The sequence below is a fragment of the Ooceraea biroi genome, chromosome 4 (assembly GCF_003672135.1).
Source record: "Ooceraea biroi isolate clonal line C1 chromosome 4, Obir_v5.4, whole genome shotgun sequence".
Taxonomy (NCBI): Eukaryota; Metazoa; Arthropoda; class Insecta; order Hymenoptera; family Formicidae; genus Ooceraea; species Ooceraea biroi.
The window spans coordinates 15,241,887-15,267,427 of record NC_039509.1 but is presented as its reverse complement, the minus strand read 5'-3'; the positions used below and the strand labels follow the sequence as shown (position 1 = coordinate 15,267,427).

General features: G+C 35.8%; 3 protein-coding genes across 9 annotated transcripts in view; 1 reads left to right on the top strand and 2 right to left on the bottom strand.

Moving 5' to 3' along the window:
* The window catches only part of LOC105284237 (tubulin polyglutamylase TTLL5), a 19,472-nt gene extending 4,688 nt beyond the window's left edge, over positions 1 to 14,784 (top strand). For 5 of the 6 annotated variants that reach the window (XM_011347607.3, XM_011347599.3, XM_011347620.2 and 2 more), the window contains 14 exons: positions 226 to 306; positions 411 to 534; positions 6,468 to 6,574; positions 6,762 to 6,975; positions 7,429 to 7,685; positions 8,196 to 8,395; positions 8,576 to 8,799; positions 8,984 to 9,179; positions 9,302 to 9,467; positions 9,604 to 9,744; positions 9,915 to 10,065; positions 10,273 to 10,439; positions 10,616 to 10,810; positions 14,514 to 14,784. In XM_011347607.3, coding sequence (XP_011345909.1) covers positions 226 to 306; positions 411 to 534; positions 6,468 to 6,574; positions 6,762 to 6,975; positions 7,429 to 7,685; positions 8,196 to 8,395; positions 8,576 to 8,799; positions 8,984 to 9,179; positions 9,302 to 9,467; positions 9,604 to 9,744; positions 9,915 to 10,065; positions 10,273 to 10,439; positions 10,616 to 10,810; positions 14,514 to 14,544 — 2,254 coding nt within the window. In that variant the 3' untranslated portion in view covers positions 14,545 to 14,784. Of the gene's footprint in view, positions 1 to 225; positions 307 to 410; positions 535 to 6,467; positions 6,575 to 6,761; positions 6,976 to 7,428; positions 7,686 to 8,195; positions 8,396 to 8,575; positions 8,800 to 8,983; positions 9,180 to 9,301; positions 9,468 to 9,603; positions 9,745 to 9,914; positions 10,066 to 10,272; positions 10,440 to 10,615; positions 10,811 to 14,513 lie in introns of those variants that run through there. The other variant, XM_020033621.2, reaches the window with a different exon arrangement.
* Positions 670 to 4,235, bottom strand: LOC113561731. Its single transcript, XM_026968760.1, has 2 exons — positions 3,603 to 4,235; positions 670 to 2,531 (listed from the first exon to the last, which is right to left on the bottom strand). The coding sequence occupies exon 2, from the start codon at positions 2,519 to 2,521 to the stop codon at positions 791 to 793; it is 1,731 nt and encodes a 576-aa protein (XP_026824561.1). The 5' UTR covers positions 2,522 to 2,531; positions 3,603 to 4,235; the 3' UTR covers positions 670 to 790.
* On the bottom strand, positions 13,483 to 25,541 carry LOC105284272 (sodium-dependent nutrient amino acid transporter 1). 2 transcript variants are annotated; one of them, XM_026968758.1, is made up of 11 exons: positions 24,224 to 25,084; positions 22,246 to 22,329; positions 21,965 to 22,042; positions 21,509 to 21,758; positions 20,948 to 21,185; positions 17,984 to 18,358; positions 17,608 to 17,797; positions 16,050 to 16,226; positions 15,440 to 15,716; positions 15,184 to 15,278; positions 13,483 to 15,051 (listed from the first exon to the last, which is right to left on the bottom strand). In XM_026968758.1, the coding sequence occupies exons 1-11, from the start codon at positions 24,230 to 24,232 to the stop codon at positions 14,878 to 14,880; spliced, it is 1,947 nt and encodes a 648-aa protein (XP_026824559.1). In that variant the 5' UTR covers positions 24,233 to 25,084; the 3' UTR covers positions 13,483 to 14,877. The 2 variants fall into 2 exon arrangements, with proteins under 2 accessions (XP_026824559.1, XP_026824560.1); XM_026968759.1 differs by lacking the exon at positions 24,224 to 25,084 and adding an exon at positions 25,095 to 25,541 and having other exon boundaries at positions 14,878 to 15,051; positions 21,965 to 22,329.

Genomic DNA, 25,541 nt, shown 5'->3' with positions numbered 1-25,541 from the left:
TAAATATGTACATATGACACGTACTATATAAATCTATATAGTTTATAAATTTATTATTTAATATCTCATATTAAATTGAATGTATTGATAAAACCGGATAACACATTAAATTACAGAAACATTCACGTCAAATTTGATATTAGATCTCTCATGACAGTGCAATGTCTTGAAAAACATGCTTTGACTTCTCATAAAAAATCTTATTTTATGCTCATTTTATTGCAGTACGAACGCAAGAAATACGCAAAACAACGATTGGCTGTCGAACGGACCAAATGGAAGCAAGGCACCATTTCTACGCTTTAAGTAAGTTTAGATAATCCATATATATATATATATATATGAAGACTATATACCTTCATTTTTTAAAAAGAAACATTTAAATAATCACGTTGATTTATTTTCTTCAGGTGTTCCGCTTTAGCCATGCCACCAGAAAATCCACCTGCCAAGCAGCTTCACATGACTTACAAGATCTTCCAAACGGATGCTAAACTTATCAATCTTCTGTTGCAGTCACACGGCTTAGTAGAGGTAAGTCTCAGCGATGTGACATTTATTTATTTATTGTACAAAATCAGGCGATTAATTGTAAACGAAAGTAAACATACGGTAATCTCTCAATCTCTGCTGTGTAAAACGCAGATAAGATATGAAAACAAAATTATAATACTGGTATGTATTTGATTTATTGAGGTCACGTATCAAAATTTGCTAATAAAAAGTCAGATGTTGATTAATAAATAAAAGTAACGGCTGATACAAAGGGCCAGATCGAAAATGCATTTCATTACAAAATAGGAATGCAGTTATTCCAGAGCCAGTGCGAACCGGAGCAGAAATCTACATCCATGCTCGTGCGGGTTGTTCTTAACATTTTGGCATCCTCACGATTCAAAGTCCAATTCGTTAAATTTCCAAATTGTCTTAATTGTTTATAGTTGTTGAACATGTTTAGCACAGTGATCAGCGATACTTTATGCATTTCGTAAATATAAAAGCACGTTAAGTTCGACGAACTGTCATCGCACATATCGAACTTTCGAGTACTTTTGGATTTCGTAGGCGGTTTCAGCGTTTCCAGGTGTTTGTCCGACAGGTCTAGACAACTGTAGACATGTAGCGCCTTTAATTCCGGCACCAGTGAGAGTATTTTCACAATCGCTAACGCATTCGTCATACGTCCGAGTTGGATAACTTTTAGATACTTGAGAGGAGGAGGGTCGCAGCCTTCCATCCAAGTTACGTTTGCTCCACTCGTGATGAGTACATGGAGATTAGGGCAGCTATTCAAGATTTCTCTCAAGTCGACTTGTAACGGGTTCTCGCTTTGCGTCATTTGAAAATTGAGATCGTACAAGTTTTGGCCGTTTCTTCGAAGATAATTGTAGAAGCCGTTCAACCACTCCCTTTTCATCGGCACGTTGTGTATACTTAGGGAAGTAATGTAAGGGAAGAGTCCCAGTGCTTCGGGAGAGTGATGAGGCTCGGAGATGTGTAGTTTTTCCATCTTCGGGCATGCTTGTGCCAAAAGTTCAATGCGATTGAGCGTCGTTTTGCAGCTCCTCGCTTGAGTCAAGCTGAACGGAATTTTGATACGATCGATCAGTCCGCCGTTCATGATCTCCATCACTCTTCCCATGTGGCTGTATTCGGCCAAGGATTTGAGATGTGGAACGTTTGCTAGGGCAAATAGCACACCCGCGCTAGTGACGCCGGTATTGGCGACGTTAAGTACTCCGAGCGTGTCGCACAGGGGGTTCCTGCTTTCGTGAAACTCCAGCACCACGCTTTGCTTCTCTCTCCTCGAGCTCTTCGACTTCAACACGGAGAGTAATCTTTTGAGTCGCGACCAGCTAGTGCGCTCCTGGGACGACGTGGAACGTGGCTTGTCTCGCAGTTCCACTCGCAGGAGCAGCTGCCTCAGCCCTATGTCCGTTACTTGCCTGGAGCAAGCGACGTCCAGGACCGCGAGTTTCGGGCAAGTCTTACCTATCGCTTGGAGCACTCCGTCGTCGGCGATATTTCGAAGCGTCAGTCTCGACAGGTTCTTCATGTTCAACAGCGCCGAGTACAGCAATTTGCAATCCAAGCGTAGCAGCGCGGAACGGCTCAGCTGCAGCGACCGAAGCCCGACTCCTTCCGAAGCGAATAATTTTAAGAGGCACGTTTGGTGGCTGCATCCGTAGTAGCAGCAGAGGCCGACTTTCAACTTCTTTATGTTAGGATCGAGAAGAAGAGCCAGCAGATAGAGCGCTGCGGGCGCGGAGACCAGCGTCGATTCATCGCTCGATGGGCTGCACATCGTTTTCATTGCCTCGTCGATCACTCGGGAGCGCAGATGAGTTGGCAGCGCGTTTATATAATACGGCCTGATCGTCCGTTTCGCGAGCGCCAGCACCTGCGTCGCGGAAGACTTCTGCGAGAGCATCTGCAAGTATCGGCACGTCTCGTTGAGTTGCCGGCACACGCGTCCCAAACTAAGACCTTCCAAGGAATTAGGCTGACGGTGGCTTGGCATCTTCTCTGCTCTGAAACGAGTAACGGCTCGTTAGTTCTCGCGCCACGCGATCATCTCAATTTTTGCTTTAAACATTGCAGCCAGTTGTATATTGGTACATATACAATTAAAATGTTTAATCTATATATTCAGTTATCTTTTCTCAACAACTTTCTCAAGGTCGTTGGGAAAAAGTTTTCCGTTGCATGTTCTGATGTGTATCTTGTATTGAATTAGAATTTCCAGGAAGTAATATGCATCGTACTTTCTTTCATCGTAATTATCACCATATAATCTTTTTTGGTCTAATGCTTGCCGCAAAAGAGGATCAGATACTTTTGTATTTATTTGTCCTAAATTTTCCGATGCAAATACATAAAGTTCGAGACCTTTAAATGTTAAATTTGACTATTGCGAAAATAAAAAAGTAAGACAGATTAAGCAATAATGAATTAAATATATAACTTAAAATTTCTTAATGAACAATTATAATAAATGAATATCTAGACACGATGCGTTTGACCCAGAAATGCCTAAAGTAGAAGTGAAAGGCATTATTGATGCCGAGTACTCATGAAAAAAAAATTTTATCCGTATATAAGTTCGCAAATGCTTTTTTCCGAGTCACAAGTTTTCAATTTGGAAACGTGTACGTGTCGATTTCATCAGAGATTCAAAATACGCTCTATCTCGGAAATACCGATGAGAATTATCCATGAAATTTGATAAACATAAGTACACTCAAGACAAATAGCTAAAACGTAAAAGTAGTTGACGAAAAAACATTACTGCACAAATACTCAAAACCCAAAAACGCATCTCGTTACTCAATCGTGACCGATGCTTATTTTTGTATTCCTCTGCGTATTTGAGGAAAAATCAAATAATGTTTATATAATGTTTACACGTTTGATGATTTATTCCTACGTTGGAATTCTTCTAATAATGTAATAATTTCTAAAATATAGCACTGATTTGTAGATAGAAATTACGGATCTCGTGCGCCACGTGTCTGGATATATCTTTGTTGATGGATGCACGTTGAACGAACGAGCGTTTCGCCACGGAGGAAAGTCGGTGGAAATGCGACACGCGCTCGTACCTTCGGAACTAGCGACGCCTCCAGGGATGTCTCCCGAGCGGTGCCTCGCGCCGGACTACCGTCGTGTCGGCGCGCGAAGTCGCGCGTCGTTTTTTCGTCGTGACGCTGTCGGCGACCTCGGTTGGCGGGGAGATTCCACGCTGCACTACTATGACGTCACGCGACGAGAAATAATGACCGAAATTGTTAAAGACCTAACTCGCTTTTCGTCTTTCTTTGAAAAATACTTTTAGTGCGCAGTCGTGCACAATAGCGCATTGTTCCAGATCCCTCCGCATCTCTAAACGCGGTTTCAGATCCACGTTTGTGCGGTCTCCGCAAATCATTTGGGAACTATAGAGAGAGTGTTCTAATATTAGAAGCGAGACAATTGATTGTAAAATGATCGTGGCAACTGTAGTCCAGACTGTTATGCCTGCCCTAGAGACGTCTATATTCTCATTGAATTTCAATATGAACTAACGAGATAATTAGACTCTAATTAATTTTACTTGCATTTAATTCTCTTTCTCTCTTTCTTTTTCTCTCTTGCTGCAGGGATACTTTCTCTACTTTCTCTAATAATAAATTTCTCAACAATAGATATATCATCTGACTAGCTTATCAAACTTGAAAATTTTCTAGATTATTATTTGAGATTAAGAGAGCTTTTTCTTCATTAGTAACTTATTATATTAATAGTAAATGCCTTTTTGAGTATATCTTAAGATAAGATTAAAGCTACAAAACAGAGATAGGATGTGGTTTTCACATATACAAAGCTGAAATGTAAGATAATCAAGCAATTCACAGTCATTATGTAGATTGTGATGTCTTTTAAAGTCGACTTTCAAATCTTAAGACTTCTGCAGCTGAATTCTCTAAAGAGTTATTGATAAACATCAGTTTTAACAAAAAGGTTCTTGTATATATATCTACCTTCTTAATATCGTAAATAAACGACTTTGACGTTATTTCTTTGCATGTCGAGTAAAACCGATAACTCAGCATTATTAAAATGATACAACTGCATTGATCGTAAAACGTAAAATTGTGATACGAATATATTGCGATGTTTTGATTAACAATATTAAATCTGGGAATCCCTTCTTGATTCCTCGCGCACGCCAGTAAATACGAATCCGTTTGGCCTTCTCGGTTGTTTGCTCGTTATCCTTGATCAGCGATGCAATATGTTGCTCACGTTCTGCGGTATAAACGCGCGAGCAAAACGAGCCAGTCATATTCGTATCAATGACTTCCTCCTACGGTTCAACCGTTCCATTAGAATTTCAGATTATCGGTTTTACTGATCGTTTATCACGTAGCGTGTCTTGATACATTAAAGAATACGTTTGTATAACGTCAATAACAGAGACGTCCTTCCAAAGTATCAAAGTACTAAACAATGATTTATAATATGCTATTTAATTCTATATATATTGTACGATGCGTTGTCCATAGTTCAATTACTTGAAATATATCTCAATAAGAAGAAATAAATCATGTGACTCGAAAACATATCATGATCATCAAATTTTTATTGACATTAATTTTGACGATTTAATATTGAGAGATTGTCTATTTCTATTAAGTAAATATAAAAAGTCTGAATTTGATTATAGCTAACGAAAAAAATTAATTAAACCCTTTAATTTAAAGAGGACAATAGAAGATACATGTTGTACGACATATTAACTTTCTAAGTACTTAAAAAATTACTTTATAGTGTTAATAAAATTAAATTTATTTTAAGAAATATTCTCAAACCTTTAGAAAGAGTTAAGGGATTAAATCCAATTTCGAATTTCATATCTTTGATTGAAGAAGCGAAAATTAGCAGGCATTGTAGTAACAAGACGACATATTTCGCTATAAATGATTATGGTGAATAATAACGGAAGACAGATCTGACAGAATAAAATTCGAGGGTCAGCTCGAAAGATCGACAACCGGTTGTGACCATCGTCGATGCGATTGCCACTGGCAATGACGCGTACGCCATAAGCGAGCGATTCTGATTTCCTCCTTTAATTTCCGCGTTACTTCGTCCTAGACGAATACTTACGGACTGACAGATTCTGATTATCATCTAGGTATTAATATACATGTCTTGTATTTGCTCCTGAAGCTGAAACAAAGCTAAAAGAGGTCACGATGGTGCAAGAAGCTATCTCGTAGAGAATCTCACGAAGCAGTTGTTTAAAAACTGGTTGTATCTTAATAATTAGTAGTCGGTTCGCGTGGACACACGTATTACTTCGTCGAAAAGTACCCACGAGGTTGATAAAAGTATCGATATGCTGCAACTTGAATATTAAGTACACGCACTGCGATTACCGTACTTTTCGTGCTTTGTTGTTGATATCACGAGGCAGGCATGTTATTCGTTTATGTGAAAACCTTCGAAGAATAAGAATAAGGAAAATGAGAATTACAAACATAAGGAGCATAAATGCGAAGAAGTGTATGTCTGTGAGACGTCGGATGTCGAATCAGCAATGATAAGCACGCGTTTGGTAATTCCAGCTTGTTTTTTCGTCGATTAATTCATGAGGTATCTATTTAATCATTCTTTTGATTTTACATTTAACGGAAACCCGTCATTTCGTGTGCATTAATTTGGTAGCATATTTACCTAATATATATATGTTCGGTAATATATTTAAAGAAAGTTATAGTTTCTTCGAGAAGGGGGAAGAAATACAAGAAACAAGAATGATACAAAAGAAAAACATTGAGCAAAATAATTTATAATTATAATTATAATTATAGCAAGCAGTTAATCTTTTTGTATATTATATCTTTCAAATTATTTTTGATCTCAGGAGGTAGAACTTTCTTCTTATTATTGTTATAAATAAAAGCTATCGTTTCTGTTTTTAGGTATCTGCGAACGATACGGATTTTAATATATTATGGATGGGAAGTCATCCAAAGCCAGATATCTTGCGAAATTTGATGCCTTACCAAAAAGTGAACCATTTCCCCAGGTAAGGCTGCGTCATGAAGAAATCGTTCATAATAATTCAAGAGAATGTGTATGATTTATATATAACTCTCTAATTAATATTATATACATATCTATAATAATTAAATTCTTAAAAAATCTGCTTGGATCTTTGCAGGCATAAAGACTTAACATAAAACTTTAATAAAATGTGTTTTTCTCTCTTTTAGGTCTTACGAGATCACTCGTAAGGACCGTCTTTATAAAAACATCGAAGCTATGCAGAGGAGTAAGGGCCTTCGAAATCTCGACTTTATACCTCAGACCTTTCTGCTGCCCGCGGAAGCTAGAGAATTGATCTCGGCGCATTTTAGATACAGAGGACCGTGGATTGTCAAGCCTAAAGCCAGTTCACGAGGTCGCGGCATTTACATCGTTAACAATGTGAGAATATGCATAATTATTTAGTGACATGTTTTTAATAATTGCAAGTACAATACATCAAAGATAATTGCTTGAACTGATTAACTAATATTAATTAACTAATAGAAGCTGTCTTACGCGTACAGCCTATTAATACGATGTTCGGCCGATATTTATCTTCTTTGGGATTCTAGGCGCAAATTGTCAGAATTCTATAAATGATGAAATAAATGATTATCTATATCTATGATATAACTCTAACAAATAAGTAAGCTCTAGTAAATGATATCTAATAAATGCCAAATAAAACATTAACTATTAAATAATAATATGAAAACGTAATATGCAAGATATAACGTTTATACAACTGGATTTCTCCGCGGAAACTTTAGCGAGTGCCTAGTATGCCTACAGATAAATATGGTCTTGATGCTTGGGCTGCAATGAACATGAACTATGCTTACTGTGTTATAGCCCGAGAAGATATTGACAGATGAATCGGTTATCGTGGCACAATATATAAATAATCCGCTTTTAATCGACGGACACAAGTGTGATTTGCGTCTCTACGTAGCTGTGACGAATTATGATCCTCTGCTAATTTATCTGTACGAGGAGGGTTTAGTGAGATTCGCAGCCGTTAAGTACGACGGCGGGAACCAATATATCTGGAATCCTTGCATGCACCTTTGCAACTACAGTATAAACAAATTCCACGTGGATTACGTAAAGTAAGTTTATAACGGCCGGCATTAAGATAAAACTATTTATTTTGAAATAGAGAACGTAGAGCGTGCTTATATCATTTGATTTTGAGGAAGCTTTTTGTAGTAAGGCTTGCTTGGAATTCAGGAATTCTAAAACTTTCGCTTTCTTCTATCCTGCCGAAAAGTTTCAAACGTTCGCCTCCGCATTACGACGCAAATAATAATGCAAGGCTTGCCATTATATTTCACGTGAAAAAAGTAAACATTGTTAAGCAAATGTTGTACACGCGACGATAGCCAGTTAGTAATGGAAGTAACAGGAAAAAGGATACGGTTAAAACAGATAAAATAGCGGGGAAGGGAAGATAGAGAGAAGGTAGAGGAAATCTGATATAAAAACCGAGATAAAAGAGCAAGAGGTATAAAATGGGGCAGAAAAGTTAGGAAAATTAAAGAAAAGAATAAGCACGTATAATTCTACAAGAAAGAAATAGTCATAATAGAGATACATATAAAAATGTCTAATGCGATTAGGAGCGAAGATCCCGATGCCGAGGACGTGGGACACAAGTGGACATTATCGGCGCTGCTTAGACACCTGCGCTCGATGGGGCAAGATACGGAGTTGCTAATGCAACGAATAGAAGACATCATCATAAAATCGGTCCTTGCCACTGCGTCTGGAATTGTTAGCGGATTAAAGCAATTCGTCAAGCATCCTGAAACATGTTTCGGTAATGATTTATTTTTCTAATACATGCACGAGTTGCGTAACACGTTTCTTGATTTTTTAACAAGTAATTCACGCTAATAAAAGGAAATTAAAAAATTAGTTTGACGCCTGAGTCAATGCGAAAAATTATTCATGAGCTTTTATGTCATGCTTGTACATGTATGTATCGTTTTTGTTCTAGAACTATTTGGCTTTGATATACTGATCGACGACACGCTGAAACCGTGGCTGCTGGAAGTAAATTTAACTCCGTCATTGGGCTGCGATTCACCGCTAGATGTTAGACTCAAGTCGGCCTTAATAGCAGATTTATTTACTCTCGTCGGCGTACCCGCTGTCGATCCAATCCTGCGCTCTCAAAATTCAAATCGTGTTGCTGTTAACTCTAACAAGAAGATAGCTAGTGTAAGTTACACTTCTGATATATTTTATATTCAATATTTGTTATATTCTGTTATTTTTATACAAAATATTTTATTTGAGATTTTAAAATTCAAAATGCAGAAACGGTAGTTTCTGACGGTTAACGAACTTTGAGCAAAAATAAATCAAAGCAGAGTAAGCAGATATGTGGTTCTTCTTGTTTCAGTATAGAAGAGTACAGTCAGCGGAAATATTACCTCAGGGAAGAAAGAATGCTGATAGAAGTAATAAAAATGAAACAGTTTTAACTTCGGAGCAGCAACGAATAGTGGCATCTGCGAAAGCACAGTTCGAGAGAAGAGGTGGATTCGTCAGGATATTTCCCAGTCCAAAATCTTGGGAACTCTATTCGCAATATCTCGGTAAATACAATCTCTGTTTGCAACGACCAAATTATTTTGCACAGGCGAAAGACATAATTCTTCGTAATTGCACGCGCGAATATATTTAGTAAGTTTAATTTACTCGTAATCTTATGCTGCAGATCCGGTTACAGGTGCACCGATAATGTCAGATCCACTTGGTCCGAGAAGATTACTGCAACATATTAATGCGAATCATAATTTGATGCTACACGAACAATTGTTTCCCGCAGCCAGTCGCGTTACTGGTTACATCATTCCAGAAGTAACATTAGACAGATTATCTAGGTACATTGCGCATCACGGTTCTCGATTTTATTATTATAACTATCTACGATCATTTTTTGATCACGTAATCACGACACGCAGCATTTAAGCTTATAAAAATTCGAATACTTGAGTATTTTATTACTATTAATTACAGATACGAGAGATACGAAAGAGCTTTAGTGAAAGGCCACAAGCAGAGCCTAGACAGAGGAAGTAATAAGGAGAATTTAGATGTAGACATGCACAAATACAAAAGTCAAGTAATACAATCGATGCAAGACGGTAACAAGCTCAGGTTTGTTGCATCAAATTTTCAAGCCTGTCGTATAACGATTATAAATTGTTTACATTTTTCACATTAATATCGTTTTGTGTATTGATTTATCTTATTGTTCTATTTTTATTATTCTTTTGCGCGTTTGTATGTGTGCAAAAAAAAGATATTATACCAAACGAATATTTCAGTCCTGGTGAAGCAAGAAAAGCCTTTGGTTTATATCTAGGTTACATATTGCGGAAAATATCTCAGCCTAATGCAGATTCGACGTGTTGCGATCTCGTAATGAAGTTTCTTCAACATTCGTCCTGTAGTTTGAGAACGCCGTTTCTATTTACGGTATATATTTGATAGCTTTTTTGTACCTTGAGCAAGAATATTCTAAAGAGCGCTCCAACGATTGCAGATCGAAATTTTGAGTTAAATCAGTTTTTGCATGAAATTCTAGAAAGTTAATCCAAGAATGTAATATTTTTATATTAAGAATCATGAAATTCTTTTTCATAATTTTGTAAAATTTAGTGAGATTAATAATCCTTTTTACAGATACCATGCAGCAAATTAAGCGACAAGGATCGTGCTGCCATTACTGCAAAACAACTCTCCGATTTTCTGCATCTGTATAACAGAGAAACGGATCTTTACGAAGACACAGTAGATCGGCCTCGTACAGTTCCTAATAAACTCTTTCAGAAGTTCTTGCTTGCAGCGAGGTAAGTTTAATGATTTTTGTCGTTGAACGATTTCGGAAAGAAAACAAGACTGAATAATGATTGTACAATGTAATAAAATTTGAGAATTTTGTGCAGAAAACTCATGTTTTCCTGAAGAGAAAGAGGAGAATCGCTGTACCTTGATTTATAAGAAATTACAATGTAATATATTACAGCGAACAAGATCTCGACGATGTGCTTATTCTGCAAACTCGCCTTTACAAGTGCGCTCACAGTTTCTTGGGCAGAAGCGGTTTTGCTGGCAACTTACGTGGTGCTAATCTTCTCGGCTCTCTACCGCATATTACGTCGCGAGTGTATTCCAACGCCAGTACAACGGAGCAGTGCAGATGTAGTAATTCAATTAATAGGTAATTCAATTATTATAATTTATTATGAAGCGCATAGAACAAGGAAAAAAATGGAGCGAGGAAATTATATTTCGTTATGATCCTGCATCCATGAGAGATTCATATCTCTTCAATTTTAATAAGATCTTAATTTTTATATTAGGACATTTTAATATCAATCGGTGATTACTTTCTGCATTGATTGCATTGATATTGTAAGGAATTTGTCTTACATATAATATTGAAACTATAATTAGGAAGAAAAATATTTTGCGTACATTGCCTAAAACGCTTTAATATCTACGAATGCAATAATACAATACAGCACACGATAAAGTACCCCGAAATAGCGAAAGAGTGAGAAACAAGTCGCCAATTATACTATCATTGTTACTCGAAGCAATAGCTATTAATTAAATGAAGCATAATCACGTGATAAATCGACAGGAAACGAATAATTAGTTATTTCTCAGTAAACTGAGGGAAACTAAATCGAGCTAAAGTTATAAACGGCTTTTAACAAGCATTCCAAAACTTCCGTTCTTAATACATTAATAGACAAACTCTTTGATAAGGATAAACTTGACCTCTCAATTGAGAGAGATCATTATTTGTTGGTTTCCAAGATCATCTAAATTTCCATGAAATTTTAATATTGAATTGTGTTTTACAAATCTTAATTGTGGAAAACCGTTTATATTGAACCAGTAATAACGTCGAAGCTGTAAGTGCCTTGATATATTATTAAAAAATCAATATTAAACTGATTAAAGAGTTGGTCTGTCAAAGTAAGGACGGAGATTTTGTTGCATTATGTACATTAAGAAACAGATATTTTCTTCAACATACCGTTTGTAATACTGTATAAGAGTAATGTACGTACGATCGATACTAGCATATGAAACTTTAATCTTGAGTACTTCCCAGCTGGTCTCTAGAAAGTCTTAAAATTTTAGCAACTAAATTATTCGATGAGATTTTATATGGGTAACACAGAAGATATTTGATGGATTTTATTGGAAATTAAAATTTTGACTGCTTATTTTGTGAATTTCACGTTATTATCCTGTTGTAAGCAGTTTCGAAAAACTAACTCTTACCAAGTTTTGTTATTGTCTATAAAATTTGCTAGTCATAAGTTGAGCTTTATTAAATCCAAATGAATATTGCATTTGCACGATAATATTAAATATTTTGTGAAATTTTGCACAAGCTTTTCTGATTCACACGTTAATAATATTTTATATAGAGATCGAATTTCTTAAATAGTCCGTAATAAATAAAGCTTTCATTAATTACGATAGTGTAAAGAATATATACTATAATTTTACAAATATATATAATATATACTTTTTCCACATATACATATGATGCAGCACAAATAAATCAGAAAAACTTAGGCAGAATAATTAATCAACTTGCATTTTGCGCTGTTATCGTGATTTTCTAATGTGTAATATATAATCCTTAAATATTTAATCAGAGGATAAATATATATTACAAGTTTTATAGCAAAAATTACCAATAAAGAGTCAGGTATTAATCGACTAAAGTAACATTATGGCAGCTTAAAAATGTAAAGAATTATTTTAGTTCATCCTTGAATAATAAAAGCAAATTTTCAACACCTGTAAAAAGTGACGTATTTATATTAAGTCTGATAGGACTTAATGTAAATACGCTAATAGCACTATCTTATTAGTTTTTGCTCATTCCGTAATTACAATGATAAGGCAGGATGCGAAAATACATAAGATTCGATGATAAGGCTTCCATATCAAGCAGCATAAGATGCGTTAAGATTTCTAACGATTTTTTCTAACCAAATTATAACTCGATACGACTCGAAAATGTCCAATTTAGAAATGAGAGGATTATACACAGTGCACATATGAAATAGATTTATTTTTTTGCATGCCATCATTTCTACTTTTGATGAATTAATAAATTATGCTGAGAACTTCTTGCTGTTTTTGGTATTGTCCTTCATTAATGAATATTATAAGCATAATTTAATTTGCATGTCTTTACATTTTTGACGTAAATGAACTTTATAGAACTGAATATTTTTTTTATACATTCATTATTCAGATAATTGGCTTATCTTAACGCATCTGATCATCAAATGAGAAAGCTATGTCTTATCAATTTTCTTTGTATTAATAGTAGGTTGAATTTATTTTCTATTTTTCTTTGTTCTAAATAGTTATTAATAAATAGAGAAAACTTTATTATAGAATTATGTAACAAAAATAACTATGTCAGCCTGTGTTCATCTTCACGAATAATGATTCCTTGTCAATATCTATTTGATCTTCTATGTAAGTCAATATTGCAAAATGTAATTTTTATCACTTATGTATGTCATTACTGTCTATCTAGTCACAAATAATAGAATAACAAAAACATTTTACATTATTGGCAATCGTATTAAGGAAGTTTTAAAATCATTTAAATAGTTTAACTTGTACCGAAGATGTGATTCCACGAAATTATTTAATAATTTAATTTGGATGTTAGATATAAGTCGGTTATATTACTAATTAACAATTTCAATGTGTCAATAATCTTGTCGAAAACATGCAGCTGAAATTCAAACAATGTATATCGTTTAGGCTCACAATTGTTCGTTATTATAGAAAGTCATTTAAATTTTAAGCAGTATGTATAATAAAATGGATAGAGCATTTACAGAACAAATATTAGGATTTATTACAAAATTCAAAGTTTTACTGATATCGTTCATTCAACAATTTGTTGAAATTACTACCCAATTATTAAAGAAAGACCTGGCCGTCTAATAGATAGCTCTATTTTTAATAAAACCTATAAAAAGTATCGTACGTAATCATTTTCGCAAATTGCAATTGCAAATTTATTGTAAGTTTGAAAAAATTCTAATTTAATTTAAACAAACTTTGTGTTATATTCTCATGTTGTAATATTTCAATAATGACTTTTGTAAAGCGTACAATCCGCTCTCACTTATTTTGCAATCTTGTACTTTCGACACATTCCATCATTTTTGTAACAAAATAGAAAGAAATTTCCAATCCATAGTGCAAACAGTCCATAATACCTTATTGCGTTAATACATCAAATATACCACAGTGTTTTTTGGAAAACGTGCAAATAGATGCAAATAGATGCAAAATAAGTGAGAGCGAAATAAAGAGAGAGTGTATGTGTTAGATATTTTTATCGATGTAAGCAAATATCATATCATTAGAACAGTATTCCATCCGCAGAATTCCGTCATGTATTCATGTATTCGCAATCACGCTTCGCAATTAAGCTTCCGAAAAAACAATATTTATATTTATACGATTAATTAGGCTACATAAGCTGCTTAAATTCAATATATATATATACAAAAATTGATACTCAATTTTATTTCACATGTTACGTCAAGTGCGAATTATGTCCTTCGATATTCAATAGCTTCGATTCGGTTTATACCCTGTGATATGATGCCGTATATGTGGCTCGCTAATAAATAATTCTCCCTGTAAAAAATAAACGAATTAAAAAATAAATTGAGGAAACATTGTTTCTCCGAAGTTGTACATATCTAATCTTTAAAGCTAAGAAATGTTTTATAAATATCTTTTATTTGCTTCTTCTTTCGAATCTCAATAACAAAGATTCCATACAGCCGTGTAACTAGATGTCGCATCTACGAAATGTAAATATAATCTAAATAATCTATTCTTCTTAATTCCAGATTGCGTCTTAGGAGGATTAGAAAGAAATAGGTACGAATAGATTGAATGTGACGAAAGCACTGAGCGTTCCTTTCTATACGTGTCGCTGTGTTTTCTCTCTTTCTCTACCCGGTTTTATCAGTTATTGCATGTTGAAGTAATGAAAGCAGCAGGAGAGTGCAGAAGCCTTTAGATAGGAATGCTCGACGTACTCTGAGTGCAAGCGCACTATACACTACTACTATTAATACACTTTATGTACACACACATATAAATATCTTGACACATAAATTTGTGTACACAGTGTGTATATGTCAACACAATAATTACTTAATTTAAGCTTCGAATATCACAAGCACACGTTGATTGCTGTTGATGATGTCGTCACACGAGCTTGTGTTCCAGGCAAAAAATTACATAAATGAATTGTTTCATTCGCGAGCAGTTGCGCTTCTCGCGTTTTTTCCTCATCGTCTCTTTGAATTCGCGCCAAGATGCCATGTGTATAGAACTCTTCGGACCCCACTCTAATGAAGGGCTGAAAGCCGCCTTGAACATCTGTAAGACAGATGTATGTTCAAAATATATTCAAATATATATTCAAATGGAGAGAAAAACGCAGTAACTTGATTGTTGATGAGTAACGTCGATAGGTAATATTCATTGAGGACCTATGGCTAACACAATTACCTCCGTTAGTCCCAGATTCTTTTTCGACAATATCGTATAAATCATCCAAAATGGAACTTGAAGCACCCCAAAGGTAAACAACGTCCAACCAACAACTATAATATTCATAAAGATAAATTAGGAAAAATGTAGTTTTTATTCCTCCAAGAAATCATCCCTCAAAATTTAATCTCGTCTCGAAATAAGAGAATATGCCAATTACATGCCAGTTTCCATGGCCAGAAATATTATTAAAAAAATAAGAGAAAGCACGAACCATATGCGTTATATGGATAGAACACATCGCCGTAAGTGAGCGGTTTTAGGTTGATTATACTGTAAATCAGAATTCCTGCAAGCAATAACGGCGTGATGATTGCCCAACAGATCCTCCAATATACCGATGGCCGCCTTTGCAACATGTACTCGACATCGTCTAGGAAATTCTCCAGTCCATATATCCAAAATATACCGCTCATCTCCAGCGTGGCCAAGAAAAAGATAATGAACGATCCCGCGTAGAAATCTATCAAACCTAATAGGAATTGGCCACCCTATATGCACGGGGATATACAAGAGTCTTACTCATCAAATTTACATGTATAAAACAAAAGTGTGTTCGTTTTTGCTATGCACAAACAAAATTTCAAGGAAAACCGCGCAATTCTGGAGCTCCTACTACATTACATTGAAGTAATAAAATATTAAATAAACATATTCCAGATTTCCATCTGCAATATGATTTAATCGATATTTGGTATTTCATCTTCTGATGAAGGATAACGCTTAATTATTGCACTCTTTTTTTACGGTTTACTTTATATAGTTAAAAATTCTGGACGTAACAAAATAATATAAATAAATGAAAATAATAAAAAAATACTCACGGGTGTGCAATAAAGAGTGCCGACGGAAAAACCGAACACGGCCGTGCCAATAGTCACGTGCCAGTACTTCCACGTTGGGAACTGGTCGCATATAATGGTATTAATAGAGCCGACAAGTGCAATGGCACTGCCGATTCCCAGGACGAACAGCATCAGAAAGAAAAGCACGGAGAACAGCTGAAAACACAACGTGATAGAATGCCTTAATATAAATTAAACTCGATGAAAAATTAATGAACCTCTGGTATTTCTTGGTAAAGCCTGATAAAGTGTTTACACGTGCGTGAGAAAAAAAACGAACTTGAGAAACTAGATTAATTCAATGAAAGACTTGATTTGTAATCCTCGCTGAGCAAATATTGACGCCAGTCTGAGAATTTCATTAATCAGATAATACATCTTCCCAGGTAGCCAAGTCTGCCGAAAGCGGGTGATGCCAACTATCTGCTGTCAACTATTGCCAGCCGAAAGACGACAAATTTGATACAGAAGTTGTTGTTAACGATTAATTCGACAAATTGGTGCCAGAAATGTAACGGAGCTTGCTCACAAAATCTAAGAACAGATTGGCGGCAGAAACCGAGCAGAATCTGCAAACATGGCTCGAAGTCGGATTGTCGACAAAACCGAGCAAGATTTGCGCACGCGGAATCTAACGGCAGATTGGCGGCGGAAACCGAGCAAGATCTGCGCGCGCGGAATCTAACAGCAGATCGGCAGCAGAAACCGAACAGGATCTGCAGCTTTTGACAGTATTCAAGTTTACACGGCTATGAATATGCGTTTTCGCTCCGCACCGCTACGCGGTGCACGCGTCGAGTTCTTACTCGATGTTAAGATTTAGCCTAACGGTTATATAAGTTAATATACGCGCCTTGGCATGATAATATTAATTTTTCTGAAAATTTTTGCACTTGCGGCACAGAGGCTCCCATGGACAACGTCCATGTGGTTCACGCGCGCCACGAGCAATCTGAAGTTCGAAAGCAAAATTCGGACTTCGGATTAGAATAAATTAACAATAAGAGAGAGATTATGCAACGAACTGTCAGAAAGACACATCGAGCCAAATGTACTTTCATTTAACGAACAAACAAATGCGTTCTTTTAACAATTTATAGTGTGTTAAAAGTAAACACAGGCTTTAATATATCGTAAATATGAATGGCCAAAAGCTGCAGATTCTGTTCGGCTTCTGCTGTCAATCTGCCGTCAGATGTTAACAGATCCTGCTCGGTTTCTGCCGCCAATCTGCTGTCAGAGTCTGTTAGCAGGCTCTGCTGGCAGATCACTATCCTAACGCGGACATAACGGATGCCAATTTGCTATCAACTTTTGCAGTAATCTGTTGCCAATCTGCTGGCAGATTGCACACATTTTGCTTACTGGGTTGCTTCATCGGATCAGATCTTGCATCAGATTTATTAGGAAAATTGGAAATTGCAAGATTTTTCATTCTCTGTCATGACTGATGGTATCACTAATTTATATTGTTACAATTATATGCTTTTAAATATACTCTTAACACCATATATAAATAAAATAATAATGCTTATACTTGTGGTAAAACATTGAATTTCGCTATAGCATCTGGATAGGAAATAAAAGCAAGCCCGGTTCCGCTTCGTACGATATTGCCGATATCATCGGTGCCGAGCTCGTGGGCCAGATTGCCGAGTATACCGAAAATCGTGAAACCCGCCATCAGACTCGTCAATGTATCCAGCGTAGTTACCACCATAACGTCCCTGATATAAAGTGAACGGAATTACATTAATTAATTAATAAAGCATCGTAACATTTTAATAAAATGAAAAAACTTATTAACTCTCAGATGCATCAAGTTTTCTTCCCGAGAAAAATGTTTTTATAACGTACGATTGTAACTCAAAGCGTTAAATTTCGTGCAATAAATATTTTATATAAATAATAACCTGTATATATTATGATTAAAGTCGTTGTAAGATGAATACATGACCACGCCGCCGAAGCAGACCGATAACGAGAAGAAACACTGCGTGACAGCGGCGTACCAGACATTCGCCTCGAATAGCTTCTCCCAATTGGGTTTAATGAAGAAAATGATCCCGTTGACGGCGCCTTCCAAGCTTACCGCCCTAATCAGCAAGCAGATCATCACGACGTACGGAAATATAGCGAGGAAATAGGCAGCCTTTCCGGAGGTCTTCACGCCACGTGCCAATACCCCGCAAATGCAGCTCCAGGCAAGCAGAAGGCACACCGTCAGTTTCCAATCTGGAAGGCCTATTCCATCTTCGATATCCTCTTTCTCCTTCAGCACGGTTTTTCTGTACAAATCGAACGATGAGGATTCACTGGGAAAAAGCGCCGTCGGTCGTGATGGCAAAGTCGATCAACAGAGGATCAACCAACCCAGTAAGCAAACTGTCAGCAGTATGTCGGCAGATTGGCAGCAGATTCAATCAGAATAATAATGCAACAGACCCGGTACCATCCGTGTCCGCATTAAGATTGTGTTCTGCCAGCAGATCCTGCTAACATGATCTGACAGCAGATTGGCGACAGAAACCGAGCAGAGCCTGCCGACATAACCTGGCGGCAGATTGGCGGCAGAAATAGAGCAGGATCTGCGCAGTGTAGTTGGCAGCAGATTGGGAGCAGATATCGAGCAGGCTCTGCGAGAAAGTGCCGTAGTAGTACAAATTTATTGGAGCAATATTGGTTAACAATATAAATCTAATTTTTCATGTGGGGTATGAATTAATTTCTTATATTGGTCCACTATTGTAAAGCAATCTGTTTTTTTAATCAATACTTAATTTGATTAAATGGGCAAATTTAATGCCTTCGGATTGCTTGCGGCGTGCGTGGACGTTGTCCATGAGAACCTCTGTGCCGCAAGTGCAAAATTCTTAGAAAAATTAATATTATTATGTCAAGACGCGTATATTAACTTATATAACTGTCAGGCTAAATCTTAACATCGAGTAAGAACTCGACATGTTCACCACCTAGCGGCGCGGAGCGAAAACGCATATTCCTAGCCGTGCAAATTTGAATAGTGTCAAAAGCTGCAGATCCTGTTCGGTTTCTGCCGCCAACCTGGCGCCAGGTTATGTCGGCAGGCTCTGCTCGGTTTCTGTCGCCGATCTGCTGCCAACTACACTGCGCAGATCCTGCTCTATTTCTGCCGCCAATCTGCCGCCAGGTTATGTCGGCAGGCTCTGTTCGGTTTCTGCCGCCAATCTGCTGTCAGGTCATGTTATAAGCAGGATCTGCTGGCAGAACACAAGCTTAATGCGGACACAGATGGTACCGGGTCTGTTGCATTATTCTGCTTCAGATATGCTGCCAATCTGTCGGCATACTGCTGACAGTGTGCTTACCGGGTGGATTGTGTACCCAATCTGTGGCCTCTCTGCTCACATATTTTGTCGAACAGATTTTGCCAATGTCTGTTCTTCGCAGGTTTGGCTGACTAAGAAGCTCCAGTTATTGGGTCATTAAGTATGAAACTTTACAAATAGAACATAAACTTTTGCATTTTTTGACACATGGACATGATTTATTTTCAATCGAAGTATGCGCCCATGTTATCTACACACTTCTGCCATTTTAGTGGTAGTTGGTCTATGCCTCTACTATAGAAGCCAGGAGTACGGGAATCGATGAAGTCGCGGAAGGTTGTTTCGACTGCCTGTTGAGAATTGAAGAATTTTCCCACCAACAAGTTGTCCAAATTCCGGAAGAAGTGATAGTCGGTAGGTGATAGATCTGGTGAATATGGTGGATGACGGAGAGTTTCCAATTCCAACTCCCGTAGCTTTGCCACGGTCAGTCGTGCAGTGTGCGGTCGAGCATTATCATGCAACAGGATTGGCATTGACCGATTGACCAATTTCGGTTGTTTAATAGCAAGTTGTTGCATCATTTCGTCCAGTTGCTTGCAATATACTTCAGCCGTTATCGATGTACCAGGTTTCATAAAGTTGTAGTAGATAACACCTGACCTGGACCACCAAACAGTCACCATAAGCTTCTTCTGTGTAATGTTGGGTTTCGCGTGATGTCTCGGTGGTTCATCAGCGTTCAACCACTGATGTGAGCGTTTACGATTGTCGTAGAGTATCCACTTTTCATCGCAGGTCACAATTCGATTAAAAAAAGATTCATTTTTGTGACGGGAAAGCAAAGAAAGGGAAGCCTCTAGACGTTGCGCCTGCTGCGCATCGGTCAATTCGTGCGGGACCCATTTGTCCAACTTCTTTATCTTACCAATTGCAGCTAAATGAACCAATATGATGGTGGGTATGGAAACATTGAATATCGATGCCAATTCACGTGTACTTTGAGATGGATCGGACTCTACTACGGCTCTCAAGTGATCATTATCCACCTTCGTCTTTGGTCTTCCACGTGGCTCATTAGCGAGGCTGAAATCTCCATCTCTGAAGTTTTTGAACCAATTGCCCACCGTTGCTTTAGTAGTTGAACCTTCACCAAATACAGCGTTGATATTACGAGCTGTCTCCGACACTGTGGTTCCACGGCGGAACTCGTATTCATAAATCACACGAATTTTGGACTTTTCCATAGTTCCATAAAAAAGAATCCACCAATAAAACTAATGAAGATATTTGAACAAACAAATATGACATTTGGAGAGCGACATACATCTATCACACTAACCTAACCTGATACTGACGTCTGGCGCCAAATTTGAGATAACAAATGTTAAAGATGGCGCTTTTACATTTGTAAAGTTTCATACTTAATGACCCAATAACATGCGGCTAACATGACAATGGATTAGAATGATTTGTGCATTTGTCGTAACGCAGCTGCGGCTTCAATGAAACGATTTTCTATGCTTCGCAGCGGTTGTGCTCGCAACGCTTTGCTCTTCATAGACGTACGTGAAATAAAGCTCAGCGGAGCTCCTCACTGCGGCGCCGCTGCGCACGGTGATATTGTCTGCGCTAGCCGAATCTACACAGTTGTCGCCCCATTCTGCCGAGCACTTGGACCACGGAAGCTGCGACGCGAAGCTCGTGACGAAGTAGAACAAGGTGAGCGACATCAGCGAACAGTAGTAAGTGCCAACGGCGATCATCGAGTACATCTGAGCCCAACCGACACCTCGCAGTCCTGGTACTAAAAATTTTTATATTACTAAATATTATTATAATATAATTAATAAATAACAATAATAAAAATCCTTTAAAATGAAAAGGCCGCTCGATTAGATCAGATAATTTTTTATTGCTCGAATTTAAGTCGGATTCGAGTCAACATGAGGTTTTTGCTCAAATTTAGATCGATTCTGAATTGAGTGCAATTTCCTCATTGCATAAAGTTGATGATGAGAAGGTTTTTGTAGTTTTTAAGGTTTTTTATCGCTCATTATATATATATTATTATTGCATGAATCATTTCTCTAATTTATATATGTATATATTTATTTATTTCGTAATTACCGGCAGACCATATCTTCACGGAGGAGCTGCTGGTGAACTGGCCCATTATCATCTCCAGGTAGTAAAACGGCTTTCCTACTAGAAAAAGCACGAGGATATATGGAATCAGGAAAGCACCACCGCCGTTTTCGTACGCGGTAAATGGAAACCTCCAAATGTTGCCGAGTCCGATGGACATTGCGATGCAGGACATTAAGAATTCCAATCCGTTTCCCCAAGTTGCCCTCTCCTTTTGGTTTTCCGCGATCGACTGTAAGCAAATCCATATAGTGTGATAAGATGCTTCATAATTTCTTTCCTCGAGAAAAAACAGACGGTATTTGGTTTATAATTTATAATTAAGATTATAATCAGTAACAACCGTCTATGAAAAAACAGTTTACTCAACTGATATGCAATGCAACAAATGGATCATATGTTTTAAATAAATAAAATTAATACACATTGAAAACGTACCATTTCTTCCGGCAGTAATGATAATGGCAGTTTTCTATCACCGGGTATGTGATAATTCGGATTAAATCCATCGTTATTCTGCAACGAAAAGTATATCTACATATAGAATTCTATATTTTGTGTAAAAATAAACAATTCTGTTGTTACAAATATTTAACAATCTTATATATCAAAGATTAAAGATAATTTAATTCTTAACTTTACTAACTGAGGCTGTGATATATTTAGATCTCTTAATAGAGTTTTTGTGACTTATGGTAATATAGATAAAAATATCGCACCGTGCCGAGGATCTGTTTCGAATTCCTCTTTTCCACATTGCTGTGACCACTGTCGCCGATAAAACCTGGATTGTCTTTTCCGTACTAAAAAATTAATTATTTTATTATTTTAAAACATTAATGATTTTCATAGGTTTCGTAAACTCATTAAGCATTTTATAAACATTATAAACTACGGACAATTTCAAATAAATTCTTTCGATGTTTATCTTAGATTTTTCTCACAGATAATTTTTCATTCTATGTATACTGCAATATTCGTAGTTACAATGCGTGAAGGCCTCGCTTTAATTCATTCATTATATGATTATATACGTCATTCTACAGTATCTCGAAGCAATCATGGACTATAAGCGCGAAACAGTTAAATATAATAAAAACGGGATAAATTAAATTTCTCGACATAAAAATCTTAATAAATATATTAATTGGCACAAAGTTTTTGCTGTTGTCTGTATTTGAGAATATAAACTAGTGATAAGAAAAATGCGTTTCTTATAAGAGATTAGCATATTCCAATCTATACATATCTTACGTTTAGAAAAAATGGCCTTGTATGACAATTGATCAAATAGATCTTGCATAATAGTTTTAGATTTATGATTTATTAGTTCATCAATTAAAAAACGATTCTCTGTATTACATTTTATAAGTTTATCTTATCGGTCCAACGTTGTGAAGACAGAAAGGATACATAAAGAACAAGAAGATTATCTTATCAAGTACAAGTAGTAATATATGCGGAAGAACAATTTTAATACGATGTGTGATGTAAGAGAAAGATTTACATGATCTTTCGTTTCTGATATTATAATGTAACATGATCGCAATAAAGTGTCGGAAGCCTGAAAAGAGATTGTACATAAAATATAGGCAGGCGTTAAAATTCATGAATCTTTACATAATGTGCGACAGCATAAGACTACTGAGTGAAATCATTATTTATAGCGATTCTTCGAGCAAACAGGATGTATTTTCTTTATATTTTTCATTCTTATTTCTTCTAGGCAACATTATCATTGATTATATGAACTTTTTAGTCCGTTCCCGTACTTTTCGTCGTAACTGTAGTCATTCACTATGTTGACCCTGTTTCTCGTACGCGGCGTGAATTTGGAGGACGTCATAGGAGTGAAAGGAAAGACAGATAGATGTCTTGGTTTAATCTCAGCGATCATTCTTTAAGTTAGCATGAATCTCGCAAGCGAATTTTGACATCGCGAATGGAGAGAAGAGCCGATTCAGGTTTTAATAAAACTTTTAAAAGAATTTAAGAAAAAAAATTAAGAAAAATCATAGTTACAATATACATAGCTAGTAAGAACTATTTTGTGTTATTGTATGTGTGTTGTACATTAAAAAATTATATAAATAGGATGAATACCTCGTTATATAGAATATGTATGTATATATATTCTTATGATTCTTGTATGTACAGTCTGAAGCATTTAATATTTCACTTATCATTACGGATCTTATTGTGATTAAATCTTATTATAAATTTAAATAGAATCCATTATTAAATCTTATTATAAATTTAAATAGATTCATTTTGCTAAATATAAAACTGATGATGGCAAAAATGTATAAAAGCGTATAACTTCAATATAATTTAATATAAAATTAAAATGCAAAACTTTGTATTAATACTAAATTTTGTGTTTAAATTGTGCTAAAAAAATCTGCACGGACTTTCCGATTTATCCAATAATTGAAACTTTTATAAAATTTAAAAATTTATTTTTGTTTCTTTAAATAGAAGTAGAATAATCGATCGTTACACGAGTTATTGATGTGTAAAAGTCTAAATAAACTGATCAACTAAAATTTAAAAATATTAATGCAGAATGAAGATCGTTTATCTCGAAAGTGACCAACTAATTTGTTTCTTTGCTGTTTCTTAAATTTAAATTATACACATAAATTCGCAACAGTTTTATATATATCAGAACGTGTTCCCTTAGATATAATTTCTCACCTTTTGCATTTTTTCCGAGATAATAAAAAAGAAATATTAAAATAATAACACTAACACTCGCGTACGTTATGCAAGAATAAAACAAAAAAATTTTTTTAAATTAAAACAAATACTAAAGTATTTTAGATGATGACAAATGAGTTGCCAGCATAACAATTTTGATATGTTTTACTGATGTAATGCTCATTCCGAGATCCAGCGGCAACTGAGCGAACGTGGATCACGTTCGCAGGTATCGCAACATCAATCCTCAAGGTAGGGAAAGGCTGTACGATCTACGCAGCTATGGATCACGTGAATTACAATCAAAAGGGACGAGGTGGGATGAAAGAGTTTGGAAGGCTCCAAAAATAAGTGCTGTAATTTATGAGTCATTCAAACAACAGTATACTCATAATCGAAGGAGAAAAAGTTTCGCATTTAATTCGCTGTAATTTAATGCTCCTATAATTTGGTAAATGTTGTTATTGTTTTAATATTAAGTTTGAAGCATATAAATATTAACTATTAAGAGCACCAAGTGTTGAACTGTAAAAACTATAGCATAGTTTTACAATGAGTGTTTAACAATTTACACGTGTTGCTTTGTCGGCTGCGTATTTCTTCATCAAATAAAAATTTCAATATATTCTATTTCCTCCTTGCACATTTTTTGATTCAATATTTGTAAGTGTCAATTTAAGGCTGATCGCTTATTGTAAATATATTAGATTATTACATTATGCAATGATCCATTTGCATTTTCTAATATGACATAATTCTATCCATTTCTTATCAAATTGTGTAATTATATATTATACGTTTATGGCTATTAAGTGTCTAACATAAATAATATTATTATATAAATAATAATATTATATATTTCAAATACCTGTATAAGATACGTGCTTTTTGGATGAAAATATAATGACGTATTTAGTTCATTAAATTTCAGACTGCACTATTTACAGTTTCAAATATTTTCATAGTATGAAGAGGAAGCTTGATGATGTCAGATGAGTTGTGGTGAAGTCCAGCACAATTTTGCGAGATCTGGCAATATCTAGCAAAGTTAAGAAGGGTCTGGCTAGAAGTCCATGGAGACCAGAAGTGATTCAATTCAGAAGAAAAATCTACATTATATATTATCTTTTTATATGTACCCTGTATATTAATTTTATTTGAATTAGTATACTTTAGTTAGTATATTTTATTATATTCTATTATTTTGTTATATATTTGTCACTACAAAAGCCACTGGATATATTTAATGATATAAATTATTAAACATAGATTCTCTGGAAAAAATCAGTTTTTATAATTATTAATTATTAATATC

Excerpts from the sequence above, each read along its gene's own strand:
- LOC113561731 (XM_026968760.1), bottom strand. The coding sequence starts at position 2,521 with ATGCCAAGCCACCGTCAGCCTAATTCCTTGGAAGGTCTTAGTTTGGGA.
- LOC105284272 (XM_026968758.1), bottom strand. Across the intron at positions 18,359-20,947 it reads TCCGCTGAGCTTTATTTCAC|AAAAACCGTGCTGAAGGAGA; the intron begins GTACGTCTATGA and ends CGATTTGTACAG. Across the intron at positions 16,227-17,607 it reads AATTCAATGTTTTACCACAA|CTGTTCTCCGTGCTTTTCTT; the intron begins GTATAAGCATTA and ends TTGTGTTTTCAG.